This window comes from Neofelis nebulosa, chromosome 2, assembly GCF_028018385.1.
Source record: "Neofelis nebulosa isolate mNeoNeb1 chromosome 2, mNeoNeb1.pri, whole genome shotgun sequence".
Taxonomy (NCBI): domain Eukaryota; kingdom Metazoa; phylum Chordata; class Mammalia; order Carnivora; family Felidae; genus Neofelis; species Neofelis nebulosa.
In genome coordinates, this window is record NC_080783.1 from 110,860,525 (window position 1) to 110,886,178 (window position 25,654).

Below are 25,654 nucleotides of genomic sequence, written 5' to 3' on the forward strand. Positions count from 1 at the left end.
AATAGCCACGCTGAGGCCCCAGGCGTGGTGGCCTCGAGGCTCCTGGGTCTGGGCTCTCCCCTGGCCCCACTCTTGTTCAGAAGTGCCTTGAGCCTGTGTCCTGGCCAAGCAACACTGACACCCAGGGGAGGAGGAAGACTCGAGTCCCAGAAAGCCTTTGTGGAGGGAGCCTCAGCCTCCCACCTGGGGGCCTGCTCCAACGCCACCAAGCCACTCCTGTTTTCTCCTCGGCAGCTTCGAGACAAGGCTCGCCAGATGACCCTGCGCATTGCCGAAACGTGGCTGGGGACAGACAAAGAATGGAAAGTGGGAAAGACCAAAATTTTCCTGAAGGTGAGCCCCTGAACACGCTGGTCTTCAGCCTCCTGGAGCGTGAGGGGCTGGTCTCATGCCCACCAGGTGGCATCCGCTCACCCACCCTGAGCCAGTGCCGTGGGAGCTTGCTCTGGGCATGGCCCCCACCCTGAGGCACCCCTGTTATAGAAAGCCATGCTGGGGCGGGGGGGGGGGGTGGGGAAGAGAGGCAAGGGACCATGAGGAGAGCTCAGCCCCGCCTGCAGAAGTCCAGGAGGCTTCTCAGAGCAGGGCATCAAAGGCAAGACCTCAGGAGAAGGGGGAGCTGCCCCAGGCCACCAGGCAGAAGCAAGCAGGAGCTCAGGGTAGGCTCCCACAGTCCCTTAGATAGGCCTCCTCCTCCATGTGGGGAGCCACAGTCTAAAGAGTCAGACCTGGGGAAGCTCCACCTCTTTAGAGCCCTGGAGAGCCAGCACTTGCGTGGAAGGAGCCAGTGTGCTGGCCCCCCTCCCCCTAGAAGAGCTTGTCCTTGAGCAGGCCTGTGCAAGCAGCACCTCCCATCTCCATCCCCTACAACTTCCAGCGAGGCCCGAGGTCACACGGAGGCAGCTTGTGGCTGACACCCACAGCCTTTGGGCCCTCCAGGACTGCACGTTGGGTCCAAGAACCACGGAGGAGAGATCCTTGTAAACTGTGGGTGGGTGAGCAAAGAGAGAAAGAGGAGGGAGGAGAGAAGATCAGTGCCTGGACACATGCTCTGCCAGCCCGCCCAAGCGCCACCCCATCCCCCCGCTCCTTCCAAAGTCCTCCACTCCCTCCACTTTCCCCATAGAGCCTGCCCACCTGTCTTCATCTGTCCCCAGAGGGACCTCCCGACCCTGATCCTCGGTTAGTCTGTCTGTTCCTCTGTCCATGCATTAGCCAGGCTTGTGCTGGGGCTCTGGGACTTAGACAACCGGGAAGACACAGAGGGGCTTCAGATTCCACTGGGGAGGTGAGGCCAGGGAGGATAGACATTGGGCAAGTCCCAGGTTGCTGTCCCAGAAGCTGGGACAGACGGCGAGGGCCACAGGGGTGCAGTCAGTGTAGGCAGGTGGTGGAGGAGGGGAGGAGGAGAGTGCCCACCCCTCCCTGGCTGCTCCTTGAGGCCACCGTCAGGGGTCTAGTGTATTTCTGTGTTCCCAGTGCCCACCCAGGCACATGAAGAGACTCCATGCTTGCTGATGCAAGACTGATGGAGGCAGGAGAGGCCACCAAGCCCCTGCCTCTCTTTACCACTTACCAAAAGGCCAAGCTTCTTTCTGTTCCACAAAGATGGTCTTTGCCCTGCAGGGACTAGGATGGCAAGCCCAAGGAAACAGGGATCCAGTTGAAGCACAAAAGCAGGCCAGGGACGGTCGCAGCTCAGGGGTGAATAAGGCTCATCGACCCACTTCGAGTCCTACTCAAAGGCTGAGGAAACATGTTTATATTGAAACAAGTATGAGCCTGTAATACAAGTTGCGTGACATTTCACATGAATTTGGGGAAATAAAACACAACTTTGGGGAAACTTTTTGACCCCTTCTTGGGTTCTCCAGAGCAGAAATGAAATTTGCCAGATTGAATTCACAAGAGAAAAGAGCTAAAATGGGAAGTTCTTGGATGGGGGACTGGAGGGCTGATGTGAGCTACATCAGGATCAATTTGAGGGCCCCTTCCCCTTGCTTGCCCTCCAGGGAGCACATATGGGAAAAGTCTGGGAGACCCTTTGGGAGACAGAGCCCTGGCCCCAGGTGGGGTGTGGAGATGAGTGGGAGCAGCTACATGCTGGGGTCTCTTGTGTCGCAGGATAAACAGGACACTCTGCTGGAGTTACAGAGGAGTGAGATGCTGAACAAGGCAGCCGTCAGCATCCAGAAAGTCCTGCGAGGCTACAAATACAGGTGCTGGTCCTGCCCAAGCCCTCCCCAGCCCACACACCCACATCTTTTCATGGGCTTATCTGCCACGAGTATGTATATCCTCTTTGGTGAACCGTCTGTGTGTGCTATTTGCCCGGTTTCTAATTTAATTCTCTGTTGAATTTTGGGAATTATTTATATATACTAGATACTAGTCCTTTGCTGGATGCATGGTTTGCAAAGATCTTCTCCCAGTCCAGCATTTTTCATGAAGTCCTCTTAAGAGGGTCCTTGCAGAGCAAAATTTTTAGTTGTTTTTTTCTAAATTTCTTTAACGTTTATTTTATTTTTAAGAGAGAGACAGAGTGTGAACAGGGGAGGGGCAGAAAGAGAGGGAGACACAGAATCTGAAGCAGTCTCCAGGCTCTGAACTGTTAGCACAGAGCTGGACATGGGGCTCGAACTCACGAACCCTTAGATCATGACTGGAGCCGAAGTCAGATGCTTAAACGACGGAGCCACCCACACGTCCCCCAAATTTTTAGTTTTGATGGAGTCCAGTTTATCAAATTTTCCTTCATGGAGCTTGCTTTTGGTGTCACCTCTAAGATCTCTGCCCAAAGGTTTTCTCTTATCTTTTTTTTTTTCTAGAAGATTCTATAGTTTTACAGTTTACATTTAGGTCCATTTTCATTTTGAGTGGACCTTGTGTAGGGTGTGAGACTTAGGCTAAGGTTCTTTTAAAAAATTTTTCCCCAGTGGATGTTGCTCCTGCATCACTCATTCACTGAAAAGTCCATCCTTGTTTCAATGACTTCATTTTGCACCTGTGTCAAAAATCAGTTGGGCGTATTTGTAGGTCTGTTTCTGCATTCTCTATCCTGTTGCATTAACCTGTGTGTCTGTTCCTCTGCCAATGCCACTCTGTCTTGTTGACTGTAGTTCTATAATAAGTCTTGAAGCTGTATAGACAAATTCTTCCTACCTTCTTCTTTTTTTAAATTGTTTTAGCTGTTCTGGGTCTTTTGCCTTTCCATATACATTTTAGAAACATCTTGTCCATATCTACAAAAAATCTTGCGGGGATTTTCATAGTAGTTATGTTGAATATCAATTTAAGGAGAATTGATGTCTCTATTAGGTTGTTTTCTAATCCATGAATTCCATTTACTTAGAACTTTTTTGATGTCTTTTACCAGTGTCTTATAGTTTTCAGCATACATGTTCTGCACATGTTTTGTTAGGTTTATACCTAGATTGGGTTTTTTGTGGTTTTTTTGAGAGATTATAAATGGTACTGTATTTTTAATTTTGGCATTGATGTATTCATTGGTGGTATGTTAAAATATTATTGATTTGTGTGTTGACTTTGTTTCCTGTAACCTTGCTGAAGTCACTTACTTTTTATGGATTTCTCAAAGTTTTCTATGTAGACCATCATGTTATGCGCAAATAGGAACAGTCTTATTTCCTCCTTTCCAATCTATATATCTTTTATTTACTTTTCTTGCTTAATGTACTGGCCAGAACTTCCAATATTATAAGAGTGGTGAAAGCAGATATCTTTACTTTGTTTCACAGCTTAGGGGAAAGCACTCAGTCTTTAACCATTAAGTGTCATGTTAGCTATAGGTTTCTTGTGGTTGATCCCTATCAAGTTGAGGAAGTTTCCTGTATTCCTAGTTTTCTGGGAGTGTTTCTCGGAGATGGGTGTTGAATTTTGTCATCTGTTGATTCTACATCAGTTGGTATGATCATGGGATTTTTTCTTGTTTAGCCTTTTATTTTTATTTTATTTTACCTTAGCGAGAGAGAGAGTAGCATGTACAAGCAGGGAAGAGGAGCAGAGGGAGAGAGAGAGAGAGAGAGAGAGAGAGAGAGAGAATCTTTTTTTTAATAATTTTTTTAAGTTTATTTATTTGAGAGAGAGAGAGAGAGACAGTGTGAGCACGGGAGGGGCAGAGAGAGGGGAGAGAGAGAGAGAACCCTAAGCAGGCTCTGCACTGTCAGCACAGATCCTGATGCCTGATGTGGGGCTCGAACCCATGAAATCGTGAGATCATGACCTGACTGAGAGTCAGACACTTAACCAACTGAGCCACCTAGGTGCCCTGAGAGAGAGAATCTTAAGCAGGCTCCATGCTGAGCATGGAGCCTGACCTGGGGCTCGATCCCACAACTGTGGGATCATGACCTGAGCTGAAATAGAGAGTCAGATGCTCAACAGACTAAGCCACTCAGGCACCCCCTTGGTTGGCCTTTTAATATGGTGGATAACATTGACTGGCTTTTTAATACCGAACCAGCCCTAGAATAAACCCCACTTGGTCATAGTGTGTAGTTCTTTTTGTATATTGCTGTATACTATTTGCTAATATTTTGTTATGAATTTTTACTTCTATATTTATGAGATCTTTAGGTTTATTCTTTTGTAATGTTTTTGTCTGGTTTTGGTATCAGAGTAACATTAGCTCCATAAAAAGAATTAGGAAGTGTTTCTCCCTCTTCTATTTTCTGGAAGAGATTGCACAGAATTGTGAATTCTTTAAATGTTTGCTAGAATTCTCCAGTGAAACCATCTGGTCCTGGAGACTTCTTTGTGGGGAGTTTTTAAATGATAAATTCCTTAGTAGTTGAGGGCAATCCAAATTATCTATTTCAGATTGAGTGACTTGTGGCAATTTGTGCTTTTTGAGAAACTGGTGCATTTCATCTAAGTTGTCAGAAAAATTTTGTATGTGCAGAGTTATTCATAGTATTCCATTATTATAATTTTGATGTCTGCAGAGTCTGTGATGATACTCTGTTTCATCCCTGATATTGACAACTTGTGTCTTTCTCTTTTCTTTGTCTGTTTTGCTAGAGAGGTCTGTCAATTTTCTTGACCTTTTCAAAGAACCAGCTTTTGGTTTCATTGATTTTCTCTAATGCTTTTCTTTCTTTCTTTTTTCAATTTCTGTGACTTCTGCTCTTTTTATTATTTCTTTTCTTCTTCCAGCCTAGAGTATACTTTATTCTTCTTTTTGTAGATTTTTAAGGTGGGAGCTCAGATATTTGATTCAAAGCTTTTCCGCTATTCTGATGTAAAGTTCTATAAATCTCCTCAGCCCTTCTTTAGCTATGTCTCATACATTTTGATATGTTATTTTTTCATTTTTATTCAATTGGTTTTTTAAAAAATTTCCTTTGAGACTTTCTCTTTGGCTCATGGGTTATTTGGAAGTATGTTGTTTATTTTCCAAGTGTTTGGAGCCTTTCTTGTTATCATTCTGTTATTGATTTCTAGTTTGATTCCATTGTGGTTAGAGACACAATCTGTATGGGTTAAATTTTTTTAGTGTGCTGATATTTCCTTTATGGCCCAGGATATGGACTGTCTTGTTATATGTTCTAAGGGTGCTTGAAAAGGGCATGTATTCTGCTGTTGTTTAGTGGAATGTTCTAAACATGTCAATTATATCTTGTTGGTTGATAATGATATTGAATTTTATATTCTTGCTGATTTATTGCCTAGTTGTTCTACCCATTATTGAGAAAGGAGTGTTGAAGTTTCCAACCATAATTATGGATTTTCCCATTTTTCATTTCAGTTCTATCATTTTTTGCTTCATATATTTTTTAGCTGTGTTTTTTGCTGCATACACATTTAGGATTGCTATGTCTTCTTGATGGATTTATCCTTTTATCATCATGCAATGCCCCCCTCTGTCTCTGGCTATTTTCTTTGTTCTGAGGTCTACTTTTCTGATAATAATACAGCCACTCCTGTTTTGTTCTGGTTATTATTTGCATGATATATATTTTTCATCCTTTTACTTTCAACCTGTGTTTTAAGTGAGTTTCTCATAGACAGTCATGCTTTTAAATCTATTAAGCCAATCTCTGTCTTTTAATTGGTGTAGTTATGCTTTTTACACTTAATTTAATTATTTATGTCAGAAATTAAGTCTGTCATTTTATTTTTTGTTTTCTGTTTGTTCTCTGTTTTTCATTTCTCTGTTTTCTTTGTCCTGCCATACTGCGGATTGCCTAAATGTTTTTTAAAATTCCATTTTCATTTATTTATAGTGTTATCAAATGTATTTCTTTTTAAAGCTTTTTTTAGTGGTCGCTCCAATATTACATTATATATACACAAATTATGACAGTCTATTAGTGTCATCATTTTACCACTTTGAGAAGTATAGAAACTTTATCTGTCTTTATGTCCATTTACCTTCTCCCATTTGTAATATAATTTTCCTTAAATGTTTCCTCTACATACATTTAGAACCACATCAGATAGTGTTACAGATTTTGCTTCTATCATCAAACAAAATTTAGAAAACTCAAGAGGAGAGGAAAGTTTATTGAATTGCTTACTTACACTATTACTTACTATTTATTTTTTCCTTCTTGGTATTCTATGGTTTCTTCTTTTATCATTTCCTTTCTCTTTAAAGAACTTCTTCTATTTGTTCTTTTAGGAGGTCTAGTGACAATTCTCTTAGTCTTCATCTGGGAATGTCTTGATTTCCCCTTCAGTTCTGAAAGATATTTTCACTAGCATAAAATTCTGGGTTGATGGCTCTTCTCTCTCAATCCTTGGAGAATATTGTGCCACTTCCTCCTGGGCTCCACGGTTTCTGATAAGAAATCCAAATCATTTTCTCCCTATAAGTAATGTGTTGTTTCTCTCTTGTTACTTTCAAGATTTTTTTGCCTTTAGTTTTCAGAAGTTTAACCATGATGTATCTTGATGTGAATTTATTTGAATTTATCCTGTTTGAGGTTTGTTGAGCTTGTTTATATCTTTTGTTATGATTATGAACTTTTCAGTTGTTATTTCTTGTAATGCTTTTGCAGCACTATCGCTTTCTCCTTTCTTTCTAGGACTCCAATGACCAAAAAAAAAAAAAAAAAAAAAAAAATACAGTCCCAATGGTGCCTAAGGCTCTGGTCATTTTATTTCAGTCTCTTTTCTCTCTGTTTTTCAGGTTGGGTGATTTTTACTGTTCTATCTTCAAGCTCACTAACTCTTTCCTCCTTTCTCTCTGTCTGTTGCCAAACTGAGATTTTTTGTTTTTGTTTTTGTTTTTTAATTTCAGTTATTATATTTTTCAGTTCTAAAAGTTCCATTTGGTTCTACTTTATGTCTTTTACTTCTTTACTAAGACTTTGTATTTTCTCATTTGTTTCAGGTGTGTTTATAATTGCTCATTGAAGCATTTTTATAATGGCTAACTTTTCTGTCCATGTTGGCATATGTTGCTTGTCTTTTCTTATTCAAGTTGCTATTTTCCTTGCTCCTTGTATGATAAGTGATTTTGGACTGAAACATGGACATTTTGGGTATTATATTATAAGAACTCTGGGTCTTGCTTAAACATTCTGTTTTAGCTGGGTTCCTCTGACACTACTCTAGCAGGGAAAAGTAGCGGTGACATCTGTTTACTGTCAGATGAGGTGAGAGTCTAAGTTCTCCACCTTGCCTCCATTGACTCTCAAAGCAAGTAGAGGTTCTTTTTACTGCTGGCTGGGAGTGGGAGTTCCAGCTTCCCAGCAGTCCTCCACTGATACCACAGGGGGAGAGTGACATTCTTCCCAAATGGGGATGGTGAAAGGCCTGCCTGTGCACTAGGTCTCCTCTGATACCACTCCAGCATGGAGGGGAGGAGTACCCCATTACTGCCAAGTGGTGGTGGAAGTCCAGAATTCCCCAGGGGTCTCCACCAACACTTTAGCTCCTAGTCTGGGAAATATGAGGTAAAAAGAAAACCTAGAAAAGTTACCACTGTGTCACTCCTTGGATCTGAGACCTCTAGCTAATCTTCCTTCTCCTCTCCACATTTCAGTCTTCTCGTCTTTGTTTTATACTTTAGTTGTAGTTAGCAGGAGATATAAGAAAAAAGTATGTCTGCCCCATACATCTTCTCAGAAGTGATCATCATCGATAACTGATGGTGTTCTTGTTCTTCTACACAATGCAATTAGACAAGAATATTAAAGAAAAGATAGAAATCAGGGTTTCTCAGCTTCAACTCTGTTGACATTTTGGATTAGATAACTCTTTGTTGTGAGGGGCTGTCCTGGGCATTGGGGATGTTTAGCAGTATCCCTGACCTCTACTCACAAGACGTCAATAGCACGCTCCTTCCCCATCTCCCAGTCATAACAACTCAAAATGTCTCTAAACATTGCCAAATATGCCTTGGGGGCAGAATCATCCCCATTTGATAACCAGTAGTATAAATACCAGAAAGGAGACAAATTATCTTTATTTTTGATAATTCAATCATTTACTTTGGCCTATATTAGAATCATCTGGGGAGATATTTATACTCTGTGTGTGTATGTATACAAAAAAAATTAGGTATATGGATAAATAGATATACAGATATATATATTTCCCAGACCCTTCAGCAAAGATTCTGATTTAATTGGACTAGGTAGGGCCTGAGCATCAATAAATATTGAAGTTCTCCAGATGATTTTTAATATGGTTGAGGTCTACTGTCTTAAACCTAAGAAAATATCCTGAAAAATTAATAGAAGTGAAAAGGAAACTCAGATAAGTGTGAGATAAAAGATACATCTATATGCACCAAGCTTGCCTCCCCAGAGGCCAAATTTCAGGTTACCCTCCCAGTGTTCAGCCCACTTTCCTCCCTGCATCAGAGAGCAGTTCGATGGAGCTGCCAGGCTACCAGGGCCTAGGGGGCTGCCCTCCTGCCTTGATCTGCCTCCAGGGAGGAGTCCCAGTCCTGGGATTTCTGACCTGGTTCCTGGCAGACACCTGGGCTACTGGCCAGAGAAACAGGAAGAGTCTGACAAGGAATAAAAAATGAGACAGGGCGCCTGGATGGCTCAGTCAGTTAAGCGTCTGACTCTGGCTCAGGTCACGATCTCACAGTTCATGGGTTCGAGCCCTGCGTTGGGTTCTGTGCTGACAGCTTGGAGGCTAGAGCCTGCTTCGGATTCTGTGTTTCCCTCTCTCTCTGCCCTTCCCCTGCTTGCGCTCTGTCTCTCTCTCTCAAAAATAAAATAACCATTAAAAAAAATTTTTTTTTAAGTTGGAAATGAGTTTTATCCCTAATACAAGGAGTGAGGGAAAATGTCCTGATTGTTCTAAAAACTGCACTGTCCTAATTCACAAAGTTGCATCGTTGGCAGATCTCAGTTCCTAACACGTGTGTCTTTGGCTTATAAAGGCTTCTGAAAAAGAAGTAATATTTGTATTCATTCTCCCCAACCTTTCATTATCCCTCTTCCCTTCAAATCATTTTCCCCCCAAAGGCTGTGAAATGTGTGAAGTTGTTACATACATTTGGACTTGCATTCGCCCTTCTAGGAAGGAGTTCCTGAAGCAGAGGCAGGCAGCTGTGACCCTCCAGGCCGGGTGGAGAGGCTACTACAACAGACGGAACTTCAAGCAGGTGAGAGAACTCACTTGGGAGGCTGCTCCAGCTGAAAGTTCATTCTTGTGAAGGTGAGAGCTCAGGCAGGAGGGATCAGATCACTAACGTGTTACAACAGACCTCAAATGACCAGCTCTCAGCACCCCACACAGTGTCTGTTTAGCATCATTCAGGTCACAGGCTTTCAGGTTTATGGGCTGCACAGTGTCCTTTTGCAGAGTTTGGATCGTCTCCCGAGCTAGAACAAGTTGGCCTGCTCTGAAATCATATGATCATCTTTTCTCAATTTACAGGCAACAAATAAATGGATGGATTATTCTCTGTTTCAAGGCCTTCAGATGTTTTTCATAACCACAGACACTGCTAATAAGTGTCTGCTCAAGAAATGAGCTAGAGCAACCATAACCATGCCCTAGTCGGCCTCACTTGACCACTTGCCTTTGTCCTGGGACATGACTATGGTTGAGACACACAGTGGTCACATCAGCAAACCAGGCTCAGGAAACCAGGACTGGATGGGCCGTGAGAGGCTACAGTTCTGTGGAGGAGAGCAAAGGCCCCTGATTACTGGGCTGTGGAATGATGCTTTGGGGGCAGAGAAATTCCAAAAGGAGCCTTTGGGTGTCTGGGCAGAAGAGGCTGAAAGGCAGGGAGCAGGGAAGTGACACCAAGATGCACATCCCAGCATTTTGAAATTTGACCCCGGGCCTGCCTGGGTTCTGTGCTCACAGGACATAATGGCAGCTGACATGGATGGAAAGTCTACTTAGAGCCATTGCTCTGCCTGCATCATTGGATTTATTATTAAATCCACCCCATATGTCAAGAAACTGAGGCATAGAGAAGTTAAGTAATTTTCCCAGGAGCACAGTGAGTAAGCAGTAGAGCTGGGGTTTGGGTGCCGGTCTGCGTGACATCCAAGCGTGTAAGACAAAGCGTGACCCCACCTGGCACTCACTGCGTTGGTCTCTGAGAAGCCAATAAGACTCACCCAGGGACTCAGGGACTGCCATCACCAGAGCATGTTTGCAGCATAGAAATGGGTATTCACCAATTTATTTCCTCTTTATGTTAAAGATCCCAGAGATTGGCTTGGTGACGCCAGCCATCGGCTTCCACCTGGGGGCGCTAGCTCTTGACAATTTGGCTGACCTGGCTTTAGGTGTGATGAGCAAGGCCTCTGGGACCCCATCATCCACATGACATCCAAACCAGTTCTCTACCCCTGGCCACCAGGAGAGCACTATACTGCTCACGCCATTCCACAAATGCTTATTTAGCATGTATTTACGTGGCAAGGACTGTTCTAAGTGCTTTGCAAGTAATCACTTATTTAACACGCTTCTACTCATAGGTGTGTAAAATTTTAGCTCTAGTCCTTTGCCCAAAAGCAGAGAACTGTAAAGGTAATTTGCGAGGTCTTCTGGGGCATATGACTTGCCTCTCTTTCTCTGTGTCCCTTTGGGAAGGCGTTCTCTGCACTCTGCCCTGCTGGGCCAGGCCTCACTTTGGATGTACATCCCTCTTGCTTCCGCAGATCCTCCTGGGTTTTGAGCGCCTGCAGGCCATTGCCCGGGGCCTCCTACTGGCCAAGCAGTACCAGATGATGCGGCAGAGGACGGTCCAGCTACAGGCACTCTGCAGGGGCTACCTCGTGCGCCAGCAAGTCCAAGCCAAGAAGAGGGCGGTGGTGGTCATCCAGGCACACGCCAGGGGCATGGCCGCCCGGCGGAACTTCCGGCAGCAGAAAGCCAATGTAGGTGGCCGCTGTCCTCTTGGGCCGGTGGGGGATGCGTGGGACCCACGGCAGGGAGGGCAGTCAGGAGGGCAACATGAGCTTTCACCAGGCACTCCTATCCCCTCCATGTCCAAAGTTATTACTGCAACATGTGGGACACCTAGGTTCCCCCAGGAACACATAGTGGGTGGCATGGGAGAGGCATCGTGTCAACAGGATAGTCTTATGCCTGGAACCTGGAAATTGAGCTTCTTGATCCTCTCCCTTTAGCCCTGGGGATGGTTTCTCAGCAGGACTGGGCCATCCCTGGATGACGTAGGAAACCAGGGCCAAATGACCCATGGGAGACCACAGCTCCATGGACGAGGTCAAAAGCCCCTAGTGACTGGGCTGTGGCATGACAGGGGACAGAGAAATTCCAAGAGGAATTTGAGTGGGCAGGAGAGGCTGGAGGACAGGGAGCAGGGGAGCCGTGCAAGTTGCTCATCCCTACATTTTGAAATCTCTCCCTCGTGACCCCCTCTCCTCCAGCCGGCATCTGAGACTCAACCTCTTTCCTCGGAACTGTGATAAGGCAAAGGGCTAGGATGAAGTCCACACCTGCTCTCTAGATGAAAATTAGGTCTGCTGAGTGCATTACTAGTACAGTGGCTGGGACAAGTAAGAGAACAGGGCCTCAGATGTATGAGCAGCAGGCTTCTGCTCCCGTGTGGCCCCAAACGGGCCACAAATCAGCCTCATCTGTGCGCTAGTGAGGATGGGCCCAGGGACCTGCCCTAGTGGAGCCTTGGTGCTCTTTGAGTGAAGGGACCTGGTAGATAGTTAGGTTCTGGGGGCCCCTGGGGTTTGAGGCGGTCGCTCGGGGACCATGTCAGGGTAGGGACAGGCAGGCAGCCCCCGTTCCCTGGACCTCCCATTCTCCATGGGAAATGAAAAGCTAAGGGTGGTTGATCTCTAGTCACACTAGCTATTAAATTCTAGGATTTTATTTATTTTTTATGTTTTATTATTTAATGCTTATTTATTTTTGAGAGGGAGAGAGAGAGTGTGAGCAGGGGAGGGGCAGAGAGAGAGGGAGACACAGAATCCAAAGCGGGCTCAAGGCTCCAGGCTGTCAGCACAGAGACTGACGCAGGGCTTAAACTCACGAACCTGAGTTAATGGATTGAGCCCCCCAGACGTCCCTGAATTCTAGGATCTTAGAGGAAAACTTATTGATCTGAACGAACAACGTTAGGAGGAGGTTTGGTTGAGTTCTGGAAGGTGCTTGCCTTCCCTGGGCCTGTGGTAACCTTTGCCCTGTGGGGCGTCTGTGCAGGGACTCCTGGTCCTCCCGGCTAGGGAGCAGAAGAGTCAAGATGCCATCCCCACCAGGAAGCGCAAGTCCATCTACGACAGTGTCACCGACACCGAGATGGTGGAGCGAGTGTTCGGTTTCCTCCCCTCCGTGATCGGTGGGCAGGAGGGCCAGTCCCCGAGGGACTTCAAGGTAAGATGGGTGCTGTCATTCAGGGGTCTGGCCTGGCAGGGGATAGGAGGGCCCCGCTTAGTCCCTGACCTCAGCCAGCCTCTAGGCTCACTGAGAAGCCGGGGGTCGGGGGGGGGCGGATTTCCCACTCGTATGTGACCCCTGTCCCAGAGCACCCTGCAGCTGCCGCTCTGCAGATTGTGACCTGGGGACTGAGGAACACTGAGAACTAATGAACATTGGCAGCAGTGTCTGAGGGAGGAGGAAGCAGGGTGGGAGGAGAGGGCTGGTGTAGAACAGATCCCCCAGGCTCTCACTGCACTGCTTTGGGCCCTGAGACCCAGTGACCCGGGTGCCCCCCTGACCCTGCCCCCAGGTGCTCATGCCTTTCCCCTGAGCACGTACACACACGCATGCACACATGCACGCACACATAGTACACACCAGGCTGTGCAGTAGGGGCAGCTGAGACCACTTCTGCAGGAGGAATAGCCCGCCAGGGGCCCAGTGAGGCTGTGAGGCGGTGGGAGAGGTCTCGGACACGAGGGGGAGTGGATCATGCTGCAGATAGCCAGACACACCTGTCTTGGGGCTCCCTGGCCCCCAGAGACGTGTGCCCTGCCAGCTAGCATCTGAGAGGATGGCTGACCCTTGACCCTCCCTCTCACTGGCACCCAGGATCTGGAAGTAAGGACCCAGAAGCTGCCTGAGGTTGACCTGGACACGGTCCCCATGGTGGAGGAGTACAAGGAGGATGTGGACGGCCTGGCGGAGTACACCTTCCCCAAGTTCGCTGCCACCTACTTCCAGAAATCAGCCAGCCACACACACATCCGGCGGCCCCTCCGATACCCACTGCTCTACCACGAGGATGATGCCGACTGCTTGGTACACAGTGGTTCCCTGGTTTCTAGTGGCTCAGGCCTCCCCCTGGCTGAGAGGGAATGAGGAAGGGGAGGGGTCATCGTGGGCCCAGGACTGTGAGCTGCGTTCTAGTGGAGACCTCTGTCTTGGTTTCCCCAGGCCGCCCTGGCTGTGTGGAGCATCATCCTGAGGTTCATGGGTGACCTGCCCGAGCCAGTGCTTTTGGCCAGGAATGGCCTGCGTGGCAGCTCCATGATGCAGCACCTCCACGACACCCTGGGCGGAGAGAACAGCACCCGGTCTCCACAGCAGTGTGGATCCATACAGGTGCCTGGTGTGAGGGGGGCAGGGCAGGGCAGACCCGAGGTGTCCCCCAGGCCTGAGGCCCCACAGAAGCTGGACCCGACTGCTGGCCAGCCATAGGATCCCAAGCTTTGGCTTTCTTCCCTGTGCCTGGTTTCCTCCTTTGCAAATAAGGAGAGTCACAATGGTCTGCAAATAAGGCAGAGTCACTGACTGCTGCCTTTGGGTTTCAAGGTGACCAGCCAGCTGAATATTGGAGAGGAGGCATTTGATCCTGATGGCCCCATCTCAGACCGACCAATGTCCAACCTGGAGAAGGTGCACTTCATTGTGGGTTACGCCATCCTGCGGCCTAACCTCAGGTCAGTCCCCATGCAAACGACACTCCCATCTAGAACGTCAGGCCCCCTCACTGGCTCTCAGCCCATGGCCACAGCCTCCTCCTCTCCCTGCCTCCTAACACACCCTGTCCTGTCCCTGCTCCCCGTCCTGGGGCCTGCAGCCTGGGTCTGAGTATAGTAGATATTAGAACCTTTAAAGGGTCCTCGACTTCCTCTGTGTCCAGACCCATGGGTAAAAGCCACTTTTAGGAGAATAGATGTATCATGGGGTCATGGTTCATTTTATAAGAGGCTTTAATGCAGAGCCCTGTCAATGAACAAATTCTTCATTTATATTATATATATATTGCTTTACAGGAATTGTCTTTTCATATAAATTTTAAGAAATATGTATACTGCTCTCTCAGAGACAGACTACTATATTTTAGGGGTTCATATATTTTAGGTTATTATTTTTTACCAAATTTGGGAATTTGTTGCCATTTGTTTTTCAAATACTTTTTTCTATTTCATTCTCTCTCTTTCTTTTCCTTTGAATTGTAATTAAACATACGTAAGACTTCTTGATATTGTCCCTCAGGTCCCTGAGGATCGGTTCATCTTTCTTTCTTTTTTTTTTTTTTTCCTTCTCTGTTCTTTAGACTGGATAATTTCTATTGATCTATCTTTAGATTTACTGATCTTTCTCTTGTCTACCACAATTCTGCTATTATACCCACGTAACAATTTTTTAATTTCAGATGTTATATTTTTTAGTCCTAGAGTTTGCACTTGGTTCTTTTTATGGTTTCTGTTTCTCTGCCAAGATTTCCTATTCATTCATTCACTATGAGCATGGTGTCTTTTATGTGCTTAAACAGTGATAGGAGTTTTAAACCTTTTCTGCTGAATCCATTATCTAGGTCATCTTGGGGTCAGTTCCTGTTGACTGCCTTTCCTCTTTTTTTTTAACTTAAAAAAAATTTTTTAATGTTTTTATTTTGTTTTTGAGTGAGACAGAGACAGAGTACGAGTGGGAGAGGGGGCAGAGAGAGAGGGAGACACAGAATCTGAGGAAGGCTCCAGGCTCCGAGCTGTCAGCACAGAGCCTGATACAGGGCTTGAACTCATGAACTGCGAGATCATGACCTGAGCTGAAGTCAGACGCTCCACCAATTGAGCCGCCCAGGTGCTCCGACTGCCTTTCCTCTTAAGAATGGTCGGGGCGCCTGGGTGGCGCAGTCGGTTAAGCGTCCGACTTCAGCCAGGTCACGATCTCGCGGTCCGTGAGTTCGAGCCCCGCGTCAGGCTCTGGGCTGATGGCTTGGAGCCTGGAGCCTGTTTCCGATTCTGTGTCTCCCTCTCTCTCTGCCCCTTCCCCGTTCATGCTCTGTCTCTCTCTGTCCCAAAAAAAAAAAAAAAAAAGAATGGTCATGTTTTTCTGTTTCCTCACACATCTAGTATTGGACTGTTATTTCCGCATAATTCTATTACTTTTGGGTTGTATCCTGGACACTGAGGATAATATGTTTAGAGACTCTGGAACCTGTTACATTCTTTCAAAGAGCGTTGGCTTTTGTTCTGACAGGCAATTAACTTGGCCGTATTCAAATTCTGTCTCCCTGTGGTGAGTGGCAGATGGAATCCGTGTTCAGTTATTTTAGTCTTTGCTGGGATTCCTGGAGTCTGCCCCACACATGTGTGGGTCAGGAGCCAAGCTGAAATTTGGGAAGATTTTATATGCAAAATTGAGAACTCCTCTGGTTCTTTTCATTCCGGGATTTCCCTTCTCACTTTCAACTACTGTGGACACCCCAGACTCTATCCTCTGGTTGTTTAAGCCAGTAAGGCTGCACAGTTTCTACCCAAGTTTGAGCTGCCTTCGTGACACCAACCTGGCAACTCTTCTAACTTAGTTCCATTGGTAGTACTCCCATGGTTAATCCTCACTGGCCACCACACCTTCCAAGATGGTAGACATGTATAAGCTGTGTCCAAATGAGATGCATTGTGGGTTCTTCAGATACCCCTATTAGCACTTGCACACAGTGCTGTTCTCCAGCTGGGGCTGATGCTCTCTGTGATCCATTGAGACTCCTTCTCAAATCTAGCCCCTACTTGAACATACCACAGCCTATTAGCCCTGGGATCTTCTGAAATGATGGGCTGCCTGCTTGTGTGGGATCCCATCAAGATGCTTGATTCCCAACTTCTTCCACGGCATCCTCTTAGTCAACAGGAAGGCCATCCATGCTCTACCCACCAAGCGCAGCTCTTAGCTCCTAACTGTTCTCTCTCCATCATGGGTGGCTTAGAATTTTCTAGGAGGAAGCAGATCCTAGTCTCTCATTCATGGAGGTCCCTAACTTGTGTCTCTGAGGCATACAAGTCAAGCACTCTCAAGAACTCTGTCATTGGGCCCACTCCAGTATGCTGGGTTAGGCCAATGGGCTTCTGGGGCTCAGCCTACCTCAGAGAGTCAGAAGGATCTCATCTCTGGTGGAGAGCCCCAATCCTATTAATAGTTCTCTTGGGGTCCCCCCAGCTCCCTGTCACTTGGAGGGACTGGAGATGGGCCAGAGATGTCTCGACTCCTAGGAAGTGCCTTCCAGGAATCACCTGTCAAATTTTTATGCAGCAGATGGCATGGTAACTGGACAGTTCTGCCATCTTTGATAAATTCTACAAAAATATATCTCTCTAGTATATAGAGTATTATCATCTATTTGTCCTTGGCTCTGGGGTCTTAGTCAGATTCCAAGACAAAGCAAATGCCCACTCCACATCCAGCCATGCATTCAATAAATGTTTGTTTTTTATGTTTTTATTTAAATTCCAGTTAGTTAACTGAAGTTACAGTGTAATATTAATTTCAGGTGTAGAGTTCAGTGATTCATCACTTACATACAACACCCAGTGCTCATCACAAGTGCCCTCCTTAGTCCCCATGCTAGTTACCCATCCCCCACCCCACCTCCCCTCCAGCAACCCTCAGGTTGTGCTCTGTAGTTAAGAGTCTGTTTTCTGGTTTGCCTCTCTCTCTCTCTCTCTCTTTTTTTTTTTTTTTACCCCCTCCAGGTACACTTGGTTTGTTTCTTAAATTCTGCATATGAAGGAAGTCATATGGTATTTGTCTTTGATTGACTTATTTCACTTAGCATAATACTCTCTAGCTCCATCCACATTGTGGCAAATGGCAATAAATGTTTATTAAGTACCTGCTCAGGGCCAAGCCTTGGCATGGGGGCTGGGGATGCAGAGGTGAGGGCAATATGTCACCGTCCTTTGGGAGCTTACCCTTTGGTTGGGGAGCGTGGGAGAAGCCAGAGACCCACAATAACTGCTTGTGCTAAGATAGGGGTCCAGTGACTGGTCATAATGCCCTCCAGGGCCAGGTGGAGTGGAAAGGAGGAGGCGGAGATGGGGAGGGGGGACGGGGTGGGGAGAGACAAGGAGACAGTGGCCAGGGAGATGGTGGCCAGGATTACAGAGTCCTGAAACAGCCTGAGGGGCTGGAACTCCAAGCGGTTTGTAACAGCTGAAGCATGGAGTTTGAATTCAGTTCTAAGAGAAGTAGGGAAAAGTTTTAAGAAAGAGAAGAACTGGGCACCTGGGTGACTTGTCTGTTAAAAATCAGACTTCATCTCAGGTCCTGAGCTCGTGGTTTGTGAGTTCAAGCCCCGCATGGGGCTCTGCTCTGTGGAGCCTGCTTCAGATCCTCTGTCTCCCTCCCTCTGTGCCCCTCCCCTGCATGCACACCTGTGAGCTTTCTCTCTCTCTCTCTCTCAAAAATAAATAAACATTTTTTTTTAAAGATGATAGAGGCTTGAGCCAGCAGGAAGGACCCAAGAGCACCCCTTCCCCAGAGAAGGCAGAGAGGAGAGGCTCATGAGCCTGTAGTAATGAGAACTGGTCAGTAGGGGAGGAATTGAGGGATTCTCCCTAGAAGTCCCACTCCTCTCTGTAGTGGGAGGTTGGCTGCATTGGGAGTCGGGGAGGAGGGGGCCTCAAGGTGAGGGAGAAGGTTGGAGATGACTTTGAGGTTGAGGAAAGAACAGATCTGGTTAGGCTGGGCCCCTGAGGGCAGGGCTGTGACCAGAGAGCCCTGGGCACTCCCTGCACCTACACCCCACCCCCAGCTGGAGGACCACGGTCTTCCGAGCAAGACTGGGTGAGGGAGGGGGCAAAGGCCCGAAGTATGAGGTAGGAGGTGAGGTCCAGTGGGAGTGGGCCAGTGGGAGTGCCTAGAGCCTTGGAAAGACATTGGAGGTAGCACAGTCCCAGGAGATGGCAGGGCCCAGGGTGGGCCAGGGGTGTGGCAGGGGAGCCCAGCAAATGCAGTTGGAGGTGAGGGGACTGCAGGTCACCGTGGGGACAAGACCCCACCCGGGGGCACAGAAGGACTTGTGCCCAGGCAGCTGTGTCTCCTCTCCCCACCCAGAGCCAGTGGTGTGTGTCTTTCAGGGATGAGATTTACTGCCAGATCTGCAAGCAGCTGTCGGAGAACTTCAAAATGAGCAGCCTGGCCCGGGGCTGGATCCTGCTCAGCCTTTGCCTCGGCTGCTTCCCACCCTCCGAGAGGTTCATGAAGGTGGGGAGGATGCAGGGGTTGGAGGGGGGCAGGTTGTAGCGGGAGCATAGGTTGGCTCTGGGCTCTGAAGCACATCCAGAAATCCCAGCCCCTGGCCGATTCTCTTGCTCCTGCCGGCCAGCGTGGGCAGCAGTGCCTTCTAGGCCTCAGTTTCCCCATCTGTAAAAGAGGACCCTCGACCTGGTTCCTTCCAGCCCTCCTTCAGGGTCTACAGGCCACTCCACTGGGCTCAGGAACCGGGACGGCTCTTCTGAGGAGACAGTGAGGTGGTAGAAGAAACGTGCATTGAAAAGACGAAGGTGTTCCGGGAGTGGGCGCCAGCTGGGGACCGGCTGCAGTGTTCTCCCTCTAGTCCTTAGAACTAAACGTGGAGCTGGGGGTTGACAGGTGCTCCCAGGTGTCAGAAGCCCCAGACCTCGCTATTTAATATCCTTTTTGGTTCTGATTATAAAAGTAATATGCAGGAAATGCAGAAAGTCTAAAAAGAAAAGTCCTCTCCGCATCCAGAGGTAACTTCCGTCGATTCTGGCCACTGTAACATACAGCGTCGTACTTGTGATCACACAGGATCACACAGACATCCCGTCGGGGACAGCAGGAGGCGTGTGCACTGGGCCGCTCCTGACACCAGCAGACTCCTCCAGTGTTTTTGTGAGACAAAACGATTTCCAACGCGTTTTATCAAACGTGTTTTAAGTAACGACCCTCCTGCATTTTTCGCTTATCTCCGTTAAGAGTCTTCTCAGGGTGTGAACTTTTCCCAGATGCCAACTTTAATGCCATGTATCTAGAGCCATCCCAGAGAGTATTTAACATGCTGATGGACATTTAGGGCCCATCTTCCAATTTCTCATCACCATACGCACCAATTAAAACATAAATATAAAGATCGGTTTGAATTACTGGGTCAAAAAGGATGTGCATTTTTATACCATGCACTATTTAAAACATTGACAAACCGGTCCTCAGAAATGTACCAGTTTACATTCCCTCTCATGGTCTGTGAGAGTACCCAAACAGGCCTTTGCCAACACTAAATATTATTATTTTATTTTTTTTCCTGATTTATTGAGGTATAATTGACATATAACCTTGTTTAAATTTAAGGCATACAATGTAGTGATTTTATGTAGGAATATGTTGCAAAATTGTTACCATAATAAGGGCAGTGAACACGTTCGTCACCTCACTTAGCTCCATTTGGGGTTATGATTTTTGGAACCTGTGTGGGTAGGAGGTGGAACTGGCCTCTGTCCTAAGTGTCTTCCTCTCCTTCCCTTCCTCGCCCACCAGTATCTGCTGAACTTCATTGGTAAAGGGCCAGCTGGCTACGGGCCCTTCTGTGCAGAGCGCCTGAGACGCACCTATGCCAACGGGGTGCGCACAGAGCCCCCCGCCTGGCTAGAGCTACAGGTAGGGGGCAGCAGGGGCGGGAGACCATCTGTGGGGGTGGTGCCAGCCCCCGTGGTTCCTCCAGCACCTGCCAGCAGGAAGTGTGTCCTCTGGGCCTCTCCATCTCTCATGGTACCTTCTGTGCCTGTGGTCCCTATGCATCACACCTGGGCTCGGCCTCCCCAGGCACAGCCCAAGCTTCAAAAGTGCCCTCCCCACATCTTTAGGGACCTACTAGCTCAAGGAAAAAGTAACTTTTAGCCTTATGGTGTGAATGACTGCTAATTGGGCAAAATATTGCCCCTCCCAAGGGCATTTGCATTTTATTAAGACAGTGATCATTCCAAGGTGGGCATCCTTGGTGGCATTGCTATTTGTGTCATCTGTGAGTTTTTGCAGTGTCCTCGGGAAGAGTCATGGAGACACAGGCATGGTTCAGGGGGCCCATGGGTCCTGGAAGGCACTCACTCCCTGGGCCCTGTGGTACCCTATACCAAGGGTCACCTCCTGCCCCACCCTGCGACCCAAGACCAGGGCCCGCCTCTTCTCCCTCATCTACCTGCTTGGTGCCTGGGCCCTGGAGTTGCACATGAACTTGGAGCAGCTGTGTGGATGTGGTCATACCCTGTTGTGCACAGAGAGGAACAGTGGCTTCCATGGACCCAAAATGTCTCAGAGTTCAGGACTTTGAGATTTCCAAGAGCTTTTCTGAACTTCAGTGATTCTGAGCCACTTAACCTCACCAAAGCTCAGGGTTCTCATGTTAAAATGGAACCTTCTGCCTGCAGGCTGCACTCCATAGACCACTGAGGCAGACTTGGAGAAGCACACAAACTAGTGGACACACCGGACAACATTGCCCTTGCCCCGGCTGGGTCCATCAGTTCGGCAGCCAGCATCTGCTGGCCAGAACTTTAACTCTGTGCCAAGCCGGCTGGGGCTGCAGCAGGCCTGGTGCTCAGGAGCCCACAGGGATGGGCGAACAGGGGCTTGAGAACAGGAGGGATGGTGAGTTGGCCTCCAGGACCGAGGGCCTGAGTCTTCATCTGTCCCCAGGCGGTCAAGTCCAAGAAGCACATCCCAATCCACGTCATCTTGGTGACTGGGGAGAGCCTGATTGTCATGGTCGACTCTGCCTCGACGTCTCGGGAAGTCTGCCTGCACATTGCCCACAGGCAGGGCCTCAGTGACCACGTGGGCTTTTCTCTCCAGGTTGCCGTGTACAACAAGGTACTGCCAGCTGTCCTGACCATCCCCCACCTCCCTCATACACCCAGGCCAGCTCAAGCCCTCACACCATGTCACCCTGGCCACTCCTGCCCCTACCAGATGCCAAACACACACACACACACACACACACACACATTTTATAGATCCCCTGCCACACCTGAGCAGCCCACACGTAGACCAGACACTCACACATCCTAGTCCAGCCCCCCTTGTACCAGAGAGCCAGACTCCTGTGCCTGAGAATCGGAGGGTCACACCAACACAGTCCTACCTGAACCTCATATCATCTCCCGGCCAGAGTCTCTCACACCCATGCCCACAGCCTCTGACTCAGACACACTCAGGCCGACCAACCAATCCAACCAACCAGCCCTAGCACGCCAGCCTTGGGCATCAATCCCTGCCTGCTTTGGGAGGGGGCCGGTAAGGAGGCGTGTTTCAGAGTGACAGGCAGGCCATGCCCCCATGTGGAAAAACCCCTCAGGCTCTCAGAGGACCAGCTGAGCACACCCTTCCACCCATGTGTCCTGAGGGTGTCCCCACGAGGCCTGGCACACAGCAGTTGCTAACCCCCACTACCCCTAATTCTGGCTTCAGTTCTGGTCCCTGGGCAGCGGGCGCGACCACGTGATGGATGCGGTGGCCCAGTGTGAGCAGCTGGCCCGGGAGAGGGGCGAGAACGAGCGCCAGTCACCCTGGCGCATCTACTTCCGGAAGGAGTTCTTCACCCCCTGGCACAACTCCCAGGAGGACTCCGTCAGTACCCAGCTCATTTACCGCCAAATCCTGCACGGGGTCTGGTCTGGCGAGTACAGCTTCGAGAAGGTGAGGGGACACCATAGCTACCAGGGCCCCGTGATGGAACCATCAGACAGCCTAGAGAAGCACCATATTCCAGGGCAGGCCTGGGCTGTGGCCTGCAGGGAGGACCCGTGGAAGAGTATGTGGGGATATGGAGAAGCAGGAGGCAGACGCCAGGAACAGGCCCTTGGAGTGCAAGTCCCTGGGCCCCTCTGTGGGGTGTGCAGCTGTCCCCTCCCAGCCCGGCCCCCATTTCCTCCTCCCTTGGACCACAGGTTTGCTCAGGCCTCTGAGCTCCTTTGCCCCAGCAGCAGGCAGGGGAGGCCTCCCATTGGCCTCAGGCCCGCCTGGCTTCACCACGGTGGCTATTTGTGGGGCAGCAGGAAGGCAGCCTTACTGCCCTAGTGCTCAAGATCGAGGCCCACCTCTGCCTCATCCTGACAGTGGGACCTTGGAATATTATGTCACCTCTGAGGCTCAGGCCCTCTGGAAAGTGCAGAGAGGAGCGAGGGCTCTTTGTATGGTTGCAGGAACCCAGGGAGGGGAGTCGTGCGACCTTCCTGTGCCTGAGTCAGGAGGACCCTGCTCTGAGGCCTGCAGCAACCCTGGAGGCCTGCCTGCAATGGAGCAGTGGGCAAGAAGAGGCAGGGACAAGACAGAAAGGCCCCAGAGATCCTGGCAGTTGGGTGGCTCTGCAAGGTTTGGTCTCCCGGAGAGAACAGGGCTGTCCGGTTCCCATAGAGCCCTGGGGACAGGGGACCCTGCCTGGTGCTGGGCCATGCTGGTGCCTTATACGGACTCCTGCCAAAATGAATCCTTGCAGACACCCCAGGGAGGTGGCCACTGGCCACTGGTGACAAGTGAGCACTAGCTAAGACAGGGTAGAGGACTTGCCCACATTTACCCTACTCAGACAGCAAGGTTAGGGCTCCCCATGTTAGGGTCCCCCCCTCCCCAAGCCTCAGGCCTCCCTCCCCCCACACTCACTGTCTACCTGAGGGTTGGGAGAGTGGCATAGGGGAGGGAGGGTCACCCCTTGTTCTCAGGCAGAGGGCCTGCAGGGCTCAGGCCAAGGCGGCTGGGAAGTTACAGCTGCCAGCAGGACAGCGGCCTACTGGAGCCCAGTTGGCACACCGTGGTTCCAGTGTGTTGGGGAAGGGATAGGTCCTGCCCAACACAGGTAACAGGACGGGGCGCTCACATTTCTGGTTTTCACCCGGATGTTTGCAGCGAGAGCTGGGGCATGGCGGGGGCATCCTGCAGGAGGCCATGCCTCCCCACTTGCAGCCACGTTTGCTCCCGGCCCGTGCAGGAGGAAGAGCTTCTGCAGCTGCTGGCCCGGCACTGCTACGTGCGGCTCGGTGCCTCCCTGCGGAGCGAGGCCGTCCAGGAGCTGCTGCCCAGCTGCGTCCCCTCCAGGCTGTACAAGACCAAGCCACCGGAGAAGTGGGCCAGCCTCGTCACCACCGCCCACGCCAAGGTCAGCCTTGGCAGAGCCTGGGCACACGTGCGTGCGGCCTCCTTCGGAGCCAAGGGGGGTGCGGCGTGTAAAGGGTTGGAGGCCCCCGCAGGAAAGCTGGAGACCTTGACTCCCAGTGAGCTGACTGCGTCTCTCGAGGGCGGAGTCATCCTCTGGAGTCCGGCTCCTGATCACAGACCCACCCCACTGGCCCTGCCCCCTTCCAGATGGCGTCTCAGGGGCGTCGGGGAAGCTCCCGCCCACGCTCCTGTCCACTGCAGCCTCCACCTCTGGCACAGGTGGGCGTCCGCAGCTGCCAAGCGCACGCTGCGCCCGTGCCCTGGGTGCAGGCCCTGCACGGCGGGGAGGGCTGCGTCTTCTACCCCCGCCCTTCAGCCTGCTCCATGTGGACGGGGCTCCTCCTGGGGGCTCACGCCTCCAACTCCCCCACAACACACAGGATCACCCACACCGGTGCGGGTTTCCGCGGCTCCCTGAACATCACCCCACGAGGGGACAGCAAAGACACACCATCTGATTCACAGTCCTCCTGCTGTCCCCTCTCTCCAGCACCAACAGGGACAGCCCTCCCCAAAACTGCCCCCCATCAAAGCCTCCTTCCTTCCAGGGTGCTGGGCTGGGCAGCGTGGCCTGAGGACACCACTCGCTGTCGCTGTCTCTGCTGCTGCAGGAGAGCTATGCATGGATGGGGGGGGGGGGGTACTGCTCTTTCGTTAATTTCTGCGTCCACCTCAATTATCCCTGTGGCACTATAGACCAAGAAAGGGCAGGACAGAGAACAGGGAAGAAGGCAGCACAATGCCTGCTTCTTAGAGGCTGACAGCCCAGCGGCAGGGACATGAGCCCCAGGTGAGGGGTTCAGGCAGCAGGGGCCCTTCAAGTTCAGAGAAGGGTGGTGAGCATGGCCAAGCCACATAATCTCGGCAGGAAAGGGGGGCGGGTCCCCCAAGTGGGCCCATGGACAAGTGTCCTGTGCACCTGTGGTTTGGGAAGTGCAGCTTGCCCTGTCCTGCTCTTTCAGGATTCACAGTGCATAGCTATTTATGAAAGGCTCTGACAAGTCCTGCCTTAGAGAAGCCTGATAGTTTTACCCGACATTTCCCAGACATATTTGACCACAGAACCTAAAGGTTTAGCATCTTTTGGAAACAGTTCTTGGTGATAGGAATTTGGGGAAGCAAAGCCCACTTGGTGGTTTTTGGTGTTTCCCAGCTTGAGTGAATGTGTTTGCAGGAGAGAGGTCATGGGCTTTTAGTGCTCATATGAGGGAAGGACCAGAGGCTTACATGAACCCAAATGAACATGAGTAAGAAGTGGCTTTGTAGTTTTGGAAGGGAGAGTTGGGGTGAGGATAAAGAATTAGGAAATGTTACCCAACCACTTTTTTCCAAAGTGAACATACTGACTTTTTTCGTTATACCACTTAAAACATGTACGTTACCAAATGCATTTAAAAATACAGACATGACGAACAGAAAAGTGAAATCACCAATAATTTATCAATGAGATCATCACTCTTAGCATTGTGGGATAGATTCTTCCAGACTATATTCATGGGTACACCACTGAGAAATGAATATGATTAGAGAGAAGTAATACACCTTTAAAAGAATAAACATAGGCTTATATGGCAACTGCTTCTTCACTTAGCCACATAGCAAGGGGCCATATTTCCATGTCTCAAAATACTAATCTTCATACTCTTTTCCCTTTTTTTCTCTTTTCCTTCATGTTCATTTTTAATGGCTGCATAGTACTAAAATAATGCATTATAATTTACTGATTCCTGTTGATGAATGTTAAGGTCATTCCCCATTTTTCATCATTATTTTTTTTACAGAAGTCACTTTTTTTTTAAGTTTATTTATTTTGAGAGAGAGAGAGAGAGAGCAC

At 49.0% G+C, this 25,654-nt stretch overlaps 1 protein-coding gene across 1 annotated transcript in view; it reads left to right on the forward strand.

The window, feature by feature from the left end:
* MYO7B (myosin VIIB) overlaps positions 1-25,654 on the forward strand; it is an 84,941-nt gene that overhangs the window by 47,078 nt on the left and 12,209 nt on the right. The window contains exons 18-30 of the mRNA XM_058715637.1: positions 235-333; positions 2,125-2,219; positions 9,508-9,592; positions 11,112-11,330; positions 12,631-12,801; positions 13,459-13,668; positions 13,804-13,971; positions 14,182-14,309; positions 18,732-18,858; positions 20,152-20,271; positions 21,307-21,480; positions 22,078-22,305; positions 23,594-23,761. Coding sequence (XP_058571620.1) covers positions 235-333; positions 2,125-2,219; positions 9,508-9,592; positions 11,112-11,330; positions 12,631-12,801; positions 13,459-13,668; positions 13,804-13,971; positions 14,182-14,309; positions 18,732-18,858; positions 20,152-20,271; positions 21,307-21,480; positions 22,078-22,305; positions 23,594-23,761 — 1,992 coding nt within the window. The remainder of the gene's footprint in view (positions 1-234; positions 334-2,124; positions 2,220-9,507; positions 9,593-11,111; positions 11,331-12,630; positions 12,802-13,458; positions 13,669-13,803; positions 13,972-14,181; positions 14,310-18,731; positions 18,859-20,151; positions 20,272-21,306; positions 21,481-22,077; positions 22,306-23,593; positions 23,762-25,654) is intronic.